The 13,347-nt window shown below is 40.1% G+C and overlaps 1 protein-coding gene across 2 annotated transcripts; it reads right to left on the bottom strand.

The window, feature by feature from the left end:
• Positions 1 to 1,249: 1,249 nt before the first annotated feature.
• On the bottom strand, positions 1,250 to 12,076 carry PARP16 (poly(ADP-ribose) polymerase family member 16). Of its 2 annotated transcripts, none has more exons than XM_075207627.1 (7): positions 12,003 to 12,076; positions 8,280 to 8,468; positions 7,370 to 7,507; positions 6,222 to 6,428; positions 3,001 to 3,172; positions 2,738 to 2,882; positions 1,250 to 1,979 (listed from the first exon to the last, which is right to left on the bottom strand). In XM_075207627.1, exons 2-7 carry the CDS (start codon positions 8,430 to 8,432, stop codon positions 1,838 to 1,840), a joined length of 957 nt encoding a protein of 318 aa, XP_075063728.1. In that variant the 5' UTR covers positions 8,433 to 8,468; positions 12,003 to 12,076; the 3' UTR covers positions 1,250 to 1,837. The 2 variants fall into 2 exon arrangements, with proteins under 2 accessions (XP_075063728.1, XP_075063729.1); XM_075207628.1 differs by lacking the exon at positions 12,003 to 12,076 and adding an exon at positions 11,963 to 11,984.
• Positions 12,077 to 13,347: the final 1,271 nt, after the last annotated feature.

Here is a 13,347-nt window from a genome sequence, read left to right as displayed (position 1 = left end):
GGGCAGCCTCCCAGAAGAGTGGAGGCTATTATAGCAACTGAGGGGGACCAAATCCATATTATTGGTTTTGGAATGAGATGTTCAACAAGCACATATGGATGTGATGTTTGTGTGCCCACGACCTGCCTGTCCAATTCACCAGACTGCAACTGTCTGATCCCCACGGTGCTATTATTATATTTTAAGGGGCATTACAATGGGATAATCCAATTTTTCTATGTGCTTAATTTCATCTAAAACCCATTTTATAATGTTCTATTTTTATGGTGTTGCTTATTTGATGCTCTGTAAAATATTCTGACCTTGATAATGATGTGTAAACCTTTTCACTAACGTCTGAGGTACAAAATGTATTTTAAGAAAATTTAGAACCTTTACATGAGCAATAAGGCACAATAATTTCACTGGGTTTTACAATACAATTGGATTTTTTGTGGCTGTCAATACTTTTCTATTGTAAAAAAATATGAGTTTAAGGCTTTTTGCTCGCAAACGCGCTCCAAAAAATTGAAAAAACATAGGAATTGACGATGTGAAAAATGTTTGCATCTCCAGGGCTATAGGACTCACGTCTACGAAAACAGGAAATACGCACTTAATAAAATTGTTCTGTCAGACAAAAAAATATGCTGCCATGGAAATTACACATAAATCACAGTACCATGTTTCCATTGCTCCTTAATGGCTAATGTAAGACCCTAAGAAATTCTATGAGTTGACAGTAGAAGTACAGCACACCTGCAGAGACATACAGGACCAGCAAGAAGCTGTGCTGCCCTATTAAGAAGCTTTTAAGCTCAGACAATGGGAGCCAAGAAGAGGTGATGTCTGGTCTCTGTACTGCATTCACAAGCAGAGGTTTCCCAGGGTGCTTTGGAAATGAGAAGATGGTAAATAACGAAATTAATTTTTTATCTTTGTAATCAGCTGCTGAAAGTTTCTGACCTCCAGAAGTTATAGTGATGGAGCTGACAAGCACGGCCATGTATAAGGAATTATTTCTTATGAATATACACAATTCTTTATTTATATGTGTCTCTAAGTTTTTTATAATAATCTGTACAAACCGTAGAAATCCGAGTACACGAAGAAAGAAAACAAGACAAAAGTTAATGGAAACAAAAGGTGAAAGAACTGTAAAAATATCATTGATTCACCAGCGCGCGTCTGTGCGTGTGCGCACATACACACAAAAATTATATATACATATACCAAAGATAGAACTAAATATAACAAAACTCCAGAGGGCTTCTTTGTAGTAACAAAAGATCATTTTAATCCAACATTTTGGAACCAACTGGATCCTTTGTCGAGGATAAATACACAGTGCAAAGTGATCCCTTTTATTCCCCACTAATAAAGTAAATCTGGCGCCAAAAGGTCACGGAATGTGGATCAAACCCTATCCATGGTCAAGGGCATACCTAGACATTTGTTGGCTCCATATCAAAATATTTTAAGGGCCCCTATATACAGCCCAATGGTAAAACACTCATATATACAGGTGGAGTTTGCACAGGAAAAATGTGACCTGACCTGTGGGTTCCACAGCAGCTCCACGCCGTTACTTCGTGAGTAAGTTGGTGAGGCGGTTTAGATGCTTTTGTCCATTAGATTAGAATTGTCTGTTTTTTTGCTGGAATAGTGATTAAAAAAAGAATTGCGCACAGCTGTCAGGCGCCAGATCATGTTTGCACTGTGCAGAGTCACTGGTGGATTTAGTCTTTGCATCAGCTGGAATGTCTTAACACTTGACAAGACAAACAGCAAAAAAGTGCATGGTTGTGGCACAACTATGTGGTTAAGGCTTCTGGTGCAGGTTGTAGAGGAGAGAAATTCAAGGCCTCCAGCTCAGGAGCCTGTTCCAATGCTGTGTAAAAGTCTTAGAATTGCTTAAACCTATGAGAATCAGTACAAGCAGGTATAGGGTCATCAAGATGGCAAAACGATGGCTTGAGAACCATGATGGCTGTCTGGATCTGCAGGAGAGAAACAGAAGAGGTGAGAAAAACAAGCATGACTAAACAAAAACAATACTTTAAAGAAAGTGCACGAGTTTGTGGAGAAATATGGCAGCAGTTGCAGAGGAGCAGAAGTCTGCACAGGCCGAGGGGGTGGGCGGGTGGTTTGCTAAGGACAGAGCACCAATCCACCTAGCTTTGTAGAGATAGATTATTGAAATCACATGAAGGGCTGGAGATGATCCATTCTTTACCATACGAGAGGGCGCATTGCAATTTTCTTTCCACAAAGGGACCTGAATTCTGCAAAAACTTTAGGCTGGGAGAGATTGAGTCAACCTATACTTTTAATGTGACACATTTTGTTCATGTGTTTTACACAATGCCAAAGAAGCACTAAGTGCACACCAAGCAATGTAATAAAAAGCTTCAGCCCCCCTAAAAGTGCCACATGTGAAAAAAACAGTTGCAATGTCCCCTCAATCTCATGTACAATATACAGTAGTCTAAACAGAGAAATATTCTAAAAATGGACAAGTTTTACTGAATGAAAGGGTTGATACTAAAGTGGTAGGAGGCTGGACTCTGCACACCTAGGCACGTTCTACATTGCTGAAAGCAGGAGCGCACCCTTATATGCAGTGTGCAGACCATCTAAGTGCAGGAGTACAAAACCACAGTATGTTCTGCCAATCAAGTGCGCTTCATAAGTGACCTCCAGAGGTAATAAGCAACAGCAGAGAGATGAGAGCAGGCAATCGCTGCTCTCTACTCACCTTCTCTGAGGCTGCTCCTGAGAATATACCAGGAGATATTTCACTCGCAATAGCTGGTTATTAGTCACCACAAAGTATTTCTGTGGAACCTCTCCACCTTCACTGTTCCGTGCTCTAGCTCGTTTACGATCGATTTCAAAAGAATCTGAAAAAAAACATTTTCTGAGTGTCTCCATCACATCAACATTTTTAAAATGATTAACTTCTGTACAATATTTTAATTTATTTAACTAGAATGGAAAGACCTAGCTAATGTCTCTCACCTTTTTTCTTGGCTTGGCACTTTACATCTGGGTGATCTATCATCTCACACACGGCTACACAGCTCAGCACTGGGCCCAATATACTACGCGACCACCCATGTCCATGGGGGCTATAAAGGAGAGCCAGACTTAGGTCACTAGTCAGGTACGTGCCTTCTCCAAACAAAGATGTCTGCAAAAGATGGAGCATCAAAGTGTTGGTTATGATGTTTATGGCTTAGCTGAATACAATATTCAATAATAAATAGTAAATTCTTGCAGATATACGGTGACCATTCCTGCTATAAGATCAACAACTCAAAATCGGAGGTCCTGCGCTCCTTCATGTGCTCCTCGGAATGTTGAAACACTTAAGACTAAGTTTAATTATAAGTAGCAGTCTAAAAGGATTAAATATCTGGGGGTCTTCATCACATTTTGCTACGATCTCCTCTTCCAAGAAAACTTCCCCCGACTCTATTCCAAAATGCTCACTGACCTGACGACCTAGAGCAGACTTATCTCCTGGCTGGGCAGGATCATAGCAGTCCAAATGAATATCCTCCCCAAATGCCTCAGCCTCTTTCAAACCCTCCCGCTAGCTTTTCCATTATCCTCTCTGAACGGCATCCAGAAAGACCTAACCCTCTTCATCTGGAATAATAGACCACCGAAGCTCTCAGCCAACATATTATAACAATATAACTTTAGCGGTGAAAGAGGCCTTCCAGATATCAAGCTTCATTGCCTGGCCTCCCATTTCTCTCAGATTGTTGCTTCATATGCTCCCACAGGCTTCGCCTCTTGGCTTGAACTCGGGTCTGAATACTTAAATTTGTCTGACCTGCTAACCAATGCCCTTCAGTTGCCAAGTTGTTTTCAACTCTTAATTTGCTGTTAAGATCTTGGACTTACACTCCTGAAAGCTGAAAATATCCTCAACTGTATCCCCCCTGACTCAACCTTGTGATCCCTCATGGATTATCCACATTAAAATCTCTGTAGACACCCCTCTGTGCAAGGTCATGATTTCCAAATTCTAGGGTATTTTAATTGACTATGCTCTACCCTCCCTAAAGTACTATGAAGCGGAATAGGAGGGGGACTTGGGACCTCCCCCGGATGAATAGTTCTAGGAGGACATGAGACTGGGGATTTCCAAAAGTTCTCTCCTAACCAAGATTAAAGAAACATCCTACAAAATCAATTACCGCTGTTACTATACCCCAGTGAGACTTAATAGAATGTTCCCCGGCTCTTCATCTGACTGTTGGCATGACTGAGGTCATGGGGGCACTATGGTACATATTTGGTGGGCCTCTCCTGTTATCACTCCCTTCTGGGAAAAAGTCCAAAGACTCCTGAATAGCCTCTTGGAGGCCTCAGTAGCAAATGACCCTTGAGTTTTCTTGGTGTGCTACCCCACCATGGGTATTCTAGGAAGCTGGCCAGGCACATCTTAGCGGCAGCCAAATGCCTCTTTGCCTTAAAATGGAAAAACTCCTCTCCTCCTTCTCTATGCACAAAAATCTAGCATATTGTGACCATGGAGGAGATATTTTAACCAAGTATGGGCCACTTGGCTGCTTGCAGAAAGCCAGTCTTCGTCATCCTCTATCCCTGCTCAATGCCTCCAACTATCGACCCATGTGCGACTTCTCAACCTTGAGCCTTCTTTCTTCACGTTGTGAGGCTTTGTCCTTACAGTCTCACTTTACGTTGCTCTCCCACCTCCCCTCCCTTGATTTCTGGCCCTTTCGGCCCTCCTTCTCCCTTACATAACCCCTGTCTATCTTTCTACTATTACTTTTTGTAACTTTTACTAACAATTAAAACACAAACTGGTCAAACATTTTCACTACTTAGGTCCTAGAATTATGTTAAAAAAAAAAAAAAAAGTACTATGCACATACACAAGAAATGGAGTAAGCTCCCTGCCAAACATTGAATCACATTGTCAGTTTTAGTAAATTTTTGAATGTGCAAATCAACATCCTGCCATTGTAACTACAAAGCAAAGGAAAAACCGCACCAGTTCCCTTCCTAATATAATAACTGGGGAGCGATTCATAGCAAGAGCTGATAGCAAGGAGGGTTGGTGAGACGAGAGCGTTTCGCTCACTGGCTTTTTCAAGTCTTGAAAAAGCCAGTGAGCGAAATGCGCGTCAGCGTCTCGTCTCACCAACCCTCCTTGCTATCAGCTCTTGCTATGAATCGCTCCCCAGTTATTATATTAGGAAGGGAACTATCACATAACCCCGCGATTCCTACAATCTTTTACTAAATCTGTTGTAACTGCTGTAGCCTTATATAGCCCGGTTTGTTTAGCATTATCTAATAGTTATTGGATTTTTAATCCAGAATTTATGGTTGCAAACTAATCAGATGTTTGTAACAACACAGCATATCTGTTTATCATATAGGGTCACAATCATCTTATGATCCTCTCGTTGCCGTTGTTGCAGCCGCATACACCATAGTCTGTTTTGTACTAACTAACATAACCCATGGTTGTCTAATAAGGACACCTGCGTGGGAATAGCGTATATTTGCCTACTATGCCGATGTCCATACTATCGTTCCCTTAGATACACCATAATGTTGCCTTGAGGAAGCTATAATACTCTTCAGTAGGAACTTTATGTATGGGTCATAATCCCATAAGATTGTTAAACAGATATAGCTTATATATTCTAATATTATTAATAACTACTCCTTGTTGCAATTCTTTATTACGGGCATACACTCGGTATTTACCGAGGTGCACAGCAAGACAGAATCAGTTCCTTCATTGTAGCTGATGTGCACATATTACTTACCATCACTATATAACTATATATCTATGTATATGATGATGTTATACTGATGAGGATATGGTGGGACATAGCAATTTAATTGCTTTTAAATCACTTTGTCACTTATTTTTATCTTTATGTAATATTTCGCTCCATCCCTTTCCAATTTTAAACGTACTGAATAAAAGTTATATTTTAGAGTACCATAGGAGTGCCTCTAATCACACTGCCTTTCCCCTTCCCCGCTCTCAATTCCTCCTTATATATCCTGCCATTGTAGTAAGAGGCTCTCACAACATGTAATGTGTCTGTAAACTGTGACAAGTACCCTACAGAACATGTAGCATATCTGAAATACACAACCTGAATCATGTCATGTGTTACGCATGCTTTGTAGGTGTTACCATATGTCGTGCTTTATGTATCATGGATGTTACCATATCGCACCTTGTTCAGGTGGCAATGCAAGCCGTTGTGCAGGATGGAGTGGAAGTTCTCTAGGCGACTTCCGTGCAAGGCGTACATCACATCCCTCTGGCCACGTGTTTCCTGGAACTGGGCGCTCAGCTTCTCGCAGTATTCTATTTCAAACAGGAAGTCAGGAGTGGGCAGAGCAAGACTGGGAGAGCCTGGCAAGGCTTGGAAATCCTCAAACTAAAACAGCAAGGGAGGGGCAGCCTTAACTCAAGGCTGGGGTAAGTTGCCAATATGGTTAGTACACACATGGTATTCCCTGCTGGTCAGGTTAGGACTTATTAGAGTAAGCAACTCCATACAAAATACTGGTAACAGACAGAACAGATTCATTCCTTCATTGTCAATTTGAACACCGCAATCTCGGTGGCCATAGAGACCAACATGGAAACCCAACCGATTCTGTCCATAGGCCAATAGTAAACAGTGTGTTATAAATAAATATATAATGCTACTTGGAATAATAATTACAAAAAAAGAGCGCAATCCTTCTTTGATCACCACAGGAAGTACAGGGTAAACAAAGTACTCTGTATTCCACAAGCTTAAATCAGGCTGTGAATTACGTACTGTATTGTCGCTTAGCAAAAAGGTAAAAGTGTGTCAATCTTTATTAATGTCACACCAATTTACAATACCCCCCAAGCTATAACACCAGTTTTAGCATTATAGGCGCTGCACTGTACAATAAAAGTGTGCATCTTGTAAGATTTACCAGTATGCAAAACTTTGCACACCTTAACAGAACTTGAGATATTTGCCACTGCATGTTAGTTGTGAAGCTGAGTGTAAGCTATTATTCTCTCTTATCAGCGACTTCAGGCAGAGAGGATTACTGTTTGAGTCATTTAATAGGCTTAAAGCCAGGTCTGCTCCATACAAGAGAAGATCCCCCTTCCCCATGATCACAACTTCACCTTAAGTATTCCGTTCCGAAAAGATCCTGAAAATAATATGTCATAAATTAGCTGTAATTTATTTCTGTTGAACAAAAAAAAGTGATTCCTCACTTATGTATGAAGCCACTGAAATAGCTACTATATATAACAGCGCAATGTGATCAGCCATTCAGGACTTCTGCAGCTCTTGTTAGAGACATTCACATTCATTAAGAGTCTTACCTTCTCCTTCTTAAGGCATTTGATGGTGAAAAGTTTGTCTGATAAAATCCATCTCAGCAGATCAAAGATTTTTTCATCTATTTCTGACTTGTTTTGGATGATTTCCTGCAGACTGGGCAAGGTGTTTGTGTCTGCAATCTAAGAAAAACATAACAGCCTAGCTATGGAATGGAACATACAATAAATGACATATGTTATATTCACATGTACTTCACACCACCAAGCGCCACTATTCTGGTGGGACTGTTCTGATTATCAGACTCTGAAAGGGACATGGCCTCATGAGGCTGTGAGTGTGGCTTATTATCATTAACACTTATTAAAGCGCCAGCATATTCCAAAACGTTTGGGTGGATATGGGCACGGATTATGCAGAACGGAACGTCCTTTTGTTTCCTGATTTTAAAATGTTGGGAAGTATATATATTTTAAGTGATCACACAATAATACTGAGGCTTTGAACGTCTCAAGTAGACTGAGATCACATAAAAAACAGATATATTTTCACTAAAGATATGTTAACCTCTTTGTGCTGTTTGCAGGAAAGTAAATGAATAAAAGTCTATTTTTATGATCTATTTTCAGAAAAGACTTTCCTGTGGGAGCCACACAGCATGCAGCCATGAGAACGCTCCTTCTGCACTCTCCCTCCCCTTTCCTCTGGACAAATGTCTGATAGAGGTGGCATGTAGGAGTTATTAGCACACACATATAGGTGAAGGTTTATCTGGAAAGGATAACAGTGGTGCTATAAATGAACTGCTTAAGTGCTAATTGTAGCAGGCACTGTCACAGATTGTGCAGAAAGCCTTTCCGTACATATTTTTATAAATGTAAATAATAAATTGAGGAGGTCCATGTTTTGCAGGCAATCATAGCCCCCGACAGTGTTTACAGTACATTTACCCACCAAGGCATCAAAATCTTTATACTGCTCACTGGCATAGAAGGCAGGAAACGGCCTTAATACAGAGTCTCTTTTGTAGCTCTTTAAGGCAGACACGAAGAGGCTGCATTTCAAATCCGCCGCTAGTGGATCCCTGGCAATGATGTGCTCGACCATTGCTTTACCCCAACTTGAGCAGATACTATAGTTGCTCTGCAGAGAGAAAAAGACAATTGTTACAAGTCTCCAGAATACTGATGTAATCCTGACAAACATCTGTATATCCTTGTGATAGTTATATGTATTTACACATAATACCATTTACACATTCACCATTATCTATTTATATAGCGCCACCATTTGATAGGGATCTCAAAATTACAACGGGGACATTTAAATAAGAAAGTTGTAAAGCAATTTAGGCACAAAATTGATGAACAACCGGTGAAAAAATACTACACATCTCTAAACCCCTCAGTGACAGTTCTTATAAATGTTTCCAACATGCACCTTACACGGTTTCTAAAATCGGTGAGAAAAGACATGTAATTTCACCTCTGCTGTAATGGTGATGGATAAGGTGACACCTGTAGCAATGATGGCCGCGTTAGGGGACTAAAGTATATTGTTGGAGGATCATAGGAAAAGAAAACCCAAAGTCATAAGCAATCTGAATCAGGGGAGGTACACAAAAGGGTAATTTCTGAGGATCAGATGGGTACTTGGAGACAAAAAACAGGAACGTTAATAGTAATTCTAAAAGGAGTTGTTTGTAATACTGTTTTGAAACACACATATGTTGTTGGACTTTTCATAAGCATTGAAGGCTGATTAAACCCACAATAAATATGTTATTTTCTGTTAATTCATGTATGACCATGTGAATATTTTATGTAAGCTTGTAATGTAATCTCAACGTGTGCTTTGCTAGATGACATGAGTTTGAACTTATGCAAGTGTCATTAATCTTTTGAAACTAGCCAGGCCCGGGATATAAGCCTTGGAAACATTTCTCAGATTAAATCAATTTAATCTAGCGTGTTCTCCGTGATTCTTTGTGAACTTACGAAGCCCAGGGAGGCTCATGCTATATGTGCATATGATTTAAGTGTGAAACATTAATAAGTGGTTCTGGTGAACGTAAGGACACCATAATACATCCTTCGTGGTGGCAAAAAAGGTGTATTCATTGTGACTAAGTGACTAAGGTGACGCCAGTCATAGCCAGCTGTTCAGATTGCTGTATCTGGGACAGACTCGGCGTTTGTGACACACAGTGGTTATCACTGTCCTCCAACTGCACTGGAGTCTGTATAATATTTCAACCAGGGCGTTCTATATGTGGAGTTTGTACATTCTCCCAGATTTTTCTTCGATTATCTTCTACACTCTAAAAATATACTGATAGGTTGATGTTAGTGTGGTAAATAATTTAGACTGTAAGCTCCATTGGGGCAGGGGCTGATGTGATTAAACATTCTCTACTAATTTTATCAGCACTTCCCTCTTCATCATTATTCTCTACAAAGCACTGCTTACTATTATGGTGTTATATAAATGTTAATAGTAGTATGAAAAATAAATCAATCTGAGTGTATACAGCACAGTTAGTTATATATGCCATTAACAATACTTAATGAGTATGGTGGCAAACATATATACGGATAATTTCACAATCCTGTAACACAGCAGACAGTTCATGAATTCTCTAGGGAGAGTCTCAAAACTCATATATTCATTCCTGATGAATATATGAAGAAATGTCTTACAGTAGCTGTTTTAGCCTTGTATTTTTTAATTAATTGTAGGTGGTTGACATCGTAACAATAAATGGTTCAAATTTTACACTTTACTTTTATTTTCCTTCTCCTAACCGCCAATCTTGTTATTCACATTAATGGTATATTGCAGGTATCGAGTAACAAATAACAGTATGCCCTTATAAATGACATTGAAGAGTGGTGGCTCTAATGTATAATATGGTTTCAAACCTTCCCTGGTTACAGCTCACTAACAGTAGGCATTATATGTTTCCCCCCTCTACCTATCCCTTCACTGGCTCCCCTTCCCCTACAGAATCCTCTTCAAGCTTCTCACTCTTACATACAAGGCCCTCACCAACTCCACTGCACCCTACATCTCCACCCTCCTCTCTATTCATGCTCCTTCCCGCCCTCTCCGATCAGCCAATGACCGTCGTCTCTCTTCTCCCCTGATCACCTCCTCCCATGCGCGTATCCAAGACTTCGCCCGCGCTGCCCCCCTTCACTGGAACAAACTCCCTCCCTCTATCAGAACCTGCCCTAATCTGTCCAGTTTCAAACGGGCTCTAAAAACCCACCTTTTTCTTAAAGCCTTCCAGTCTCCCACTTAACTCCCTACCAGATCTTCTGCCTCTTCCCCTTCCCTTATCCTCCTTCTCTCCCTCCCTCGTGTCTCTCTGTCTGTCTACCCCACCCCTTAGATCAGGCCTGTCCAACCTGCGGCCCTCCAGATGTTGTGAAACTACAAGTCCCAGCATGCCCTTCCAGCTATTAACAGGTTGTCTACTGGCAAAGCATGCTGGGGCTTGTAGTTTCACAACACCTGGAGGGCCGCAGGTTGGACAGGCCTGCCTTAGATTGTACGCTCCTTGAGAAGGGTCATCTCTCCTCCTGTCTTCACCACTTTTAACTCTGCTCTCCAGCTACCTTGCCCTCCTCCTCCCCGTTCCCTCTTGCTCCCTCCTCTCCACTCTGGGGGTTTTCCTGCCTTCCGTGCCCTCTTGGGCTCCGCCATATGCGGGACCTTCCCCTCTCCCCTCCCCCGCCCCTCTAGCTGTGCATTGAGCTCACGGAGTTACTGTGCGTTTTGTTTACTGTATCGTGCTGTCTCACCTTTGTATTGTAACTTTGTTTGTCCCTGTACGGCGCTACGGATACCTAGTGGCGCCCTATAAATAAAAATTAATAATAATAAAAATTAATAATAATAATGTCCCTGGTCTGTTTTGCATACTTTCTGGCTGCTCACCTGCCTGCCTTAATTTACCTTTTTAGCTAGTGACAAGGTGATAAGATTAACCTTTCACCTAACAGTATCATCAGGAATTCAAGTCCTTTGAAACTGTATAAAATGACAATCTTTTTTCACTTCGTATTTCTACTGCAAACCCACATGTTCAATAATATTATTTTCGACTAAAAAGTAGCTAAACTAATAGACAATATTTAGAAGTAAAAAAACTAAAACATGCATTGATGTCACATTAACAAGTTGCCTGACATAACTAATCACACAATAAATGTTCAACTAAAGTCTAAAAATCACTATTGTACCCTAAACCTAGTAGACCCATAAACTGTACATTTCTCCAATACACTTATGATGCAACACATTCTTATTGTATATAAGATTAAAAAAAAGTAAACTAACTAGACTCCACAATAATCTTCTTAAACTGCTCTTCTATATTTATTTATCATGCTGATGTTGCACTATTTTGTATTTTAAAACCTTAGCTGTTAATTGATACCATTATAGACCTCTCTATAGACCCTACATTCTCTGCACCAAACAAACATCTATAGCTCTCATTATGCTAGTCTGTGATACACAGTAATGATATCTGCTTTTCTGTCCTATGAGAACTGAGAGTAAAGGCTCCCTCCATACTACTATACTCCATACTATCTCTCCTGTCAGTAGATTATATCACTCTGTCCCACCTTATCCACTGCCTGCTCTCCCCCAGTACCTCTGACTTACCTGCTTTCCCTTTCCTTATGGACACTCTATAGACCATTCTCACTTCCGCACAGGTGACGTGTCATCGGGCCAGGGCTGTCCTCAGCGCTGCCTGACACATATTCAGTCCAGTCCTAGTGTCTCTCAGCTACACAGGCTGAAGAGGACATACCTCCTTGGGGCCTGAGAAGCAAAGTTTATTGGGAGTTGTAGTTTTAGATTTAAACACCCACATGTATACTGTATTTGTCTCGTAAGGGAGGTACTAAAAGGAATTACAGCTTCAGTCTGCTAAAAGGAATGCCAATAGGCTTCTATGATAGTAAATTGAAATTTTATGTATATTTTTAAAAATCTTATACTTCTTAAATATATCTAATACACATTTATTGCTAAGGTACTTGGTCATGTTTTACATGTGGAATGACGGATGATTACTGTGGAATGACAGCTGTTTTATATGCCATGTCAATGCAGAAATATCAGTAAAAACTTGCATTTCTCCTGAAAAAACACTTCTATTTCTCCCACATCCCCTTATCCCACACACTAATCCCTTTGCATATACGCTCCCCCCACACCTGTACCCAATTACATTACTACAATTTGCACAGGTATATCAGTCATGAAAAATCCCTAATAAAAAACATTTATTGGGTCAGTCAGTGGGATTATATTACACTTGGGTAAGGGGTCTTATCTAAAGTAAGCACTACATGAGTTAATCTTGTTCACGAAAACATGGCTTGTACAGTTAATATCAGTTGTTTGCCATTGATGTAATTTGCAGCTCTGTTTGCATTACATTGCAATCTTATCAAAAAAGAGAGCCTGATGTTGTACTTGAGATAATATAACCTTAATCTAGCAATTTAAAAACCACAAGTCTAAATATGTTCTGTCTCCTGATGTGGAACTACAAATCCAAGCATGTGGGCAGGGCATGCCATGGAATTATTGTAAAGTTTAGGACAAACGTTATAAATGTACATATAATTTGCTACTATGCTAATATGTCATATTTAAAGTGTGAGAGACCTATGACTGATGTATGATATTAACTGTACAAGTCATGTTTTCGTAAAGTGGATTAACTCATGCAGTGCTTACTTTAGAGAAGACACTTTACCCAAGTGTAATATAATTCCACTGACTGTCTAACCCAAGAAATTTATTTATTAGGGTCTTTTCATGACTCTGATGTCCCTATGCATAATTCTGTACATGACTCCGATTTGTTATCTATTGTCTGATATATTTTTTTTATTACAGTGAAAATAAATAAAAAATATTGCTTATAAATAAAAGAAGTATGTAATGCATATAAACATGGACCATCTTTAGGTGATGGTTTTTTAAGACCCCC

Source organism: Mixophyes fleayi, chromosome 4 (assembly GCF_038048845.1).
Source record: "Mixophyes fleayi isolate aMixFle1 chromosome 4, aMixFle1.hap1, whole genome shotgun sequence".
NCBI classification, from domain to species: domain Eukaryota; kingdom Metazoa; phylum Chordata; class Amphibia; order Anura; family Limnodynastidae; genus Mixophyes; species Mixophyes fleayi.
The sequence above is the reverse complement of the archived record's forward strand: the minus strand, read 5'-3'. Positions and strand labels throughout refer to the sequence as shown.

Bases quoted from the DNA above. Each gene is read 5' to 3' on its own strand.
- PARP16 (XM_075207627.1), bottom strand. From the start codon at position 8,432: ATGGTCGAGCACATCATTGCCAGGGATCCACTAGCGGCGGATTTGAAA. The intron at 7,508-8,279 runs GTGGGTAAATGT...TGTTTTTCTTAG, and splicing joins ATAAAGATTTTGATGCCTTG to ATTGCAGACACAAACACCTT. The intron at 1,980-2,737 runs GTGAGTAGAGAG...TCTCTCCTGCAG, and splicing joins CAGGAGCAGCCTCAGAGAAG to ATCCAGACAGCCATCATGGT.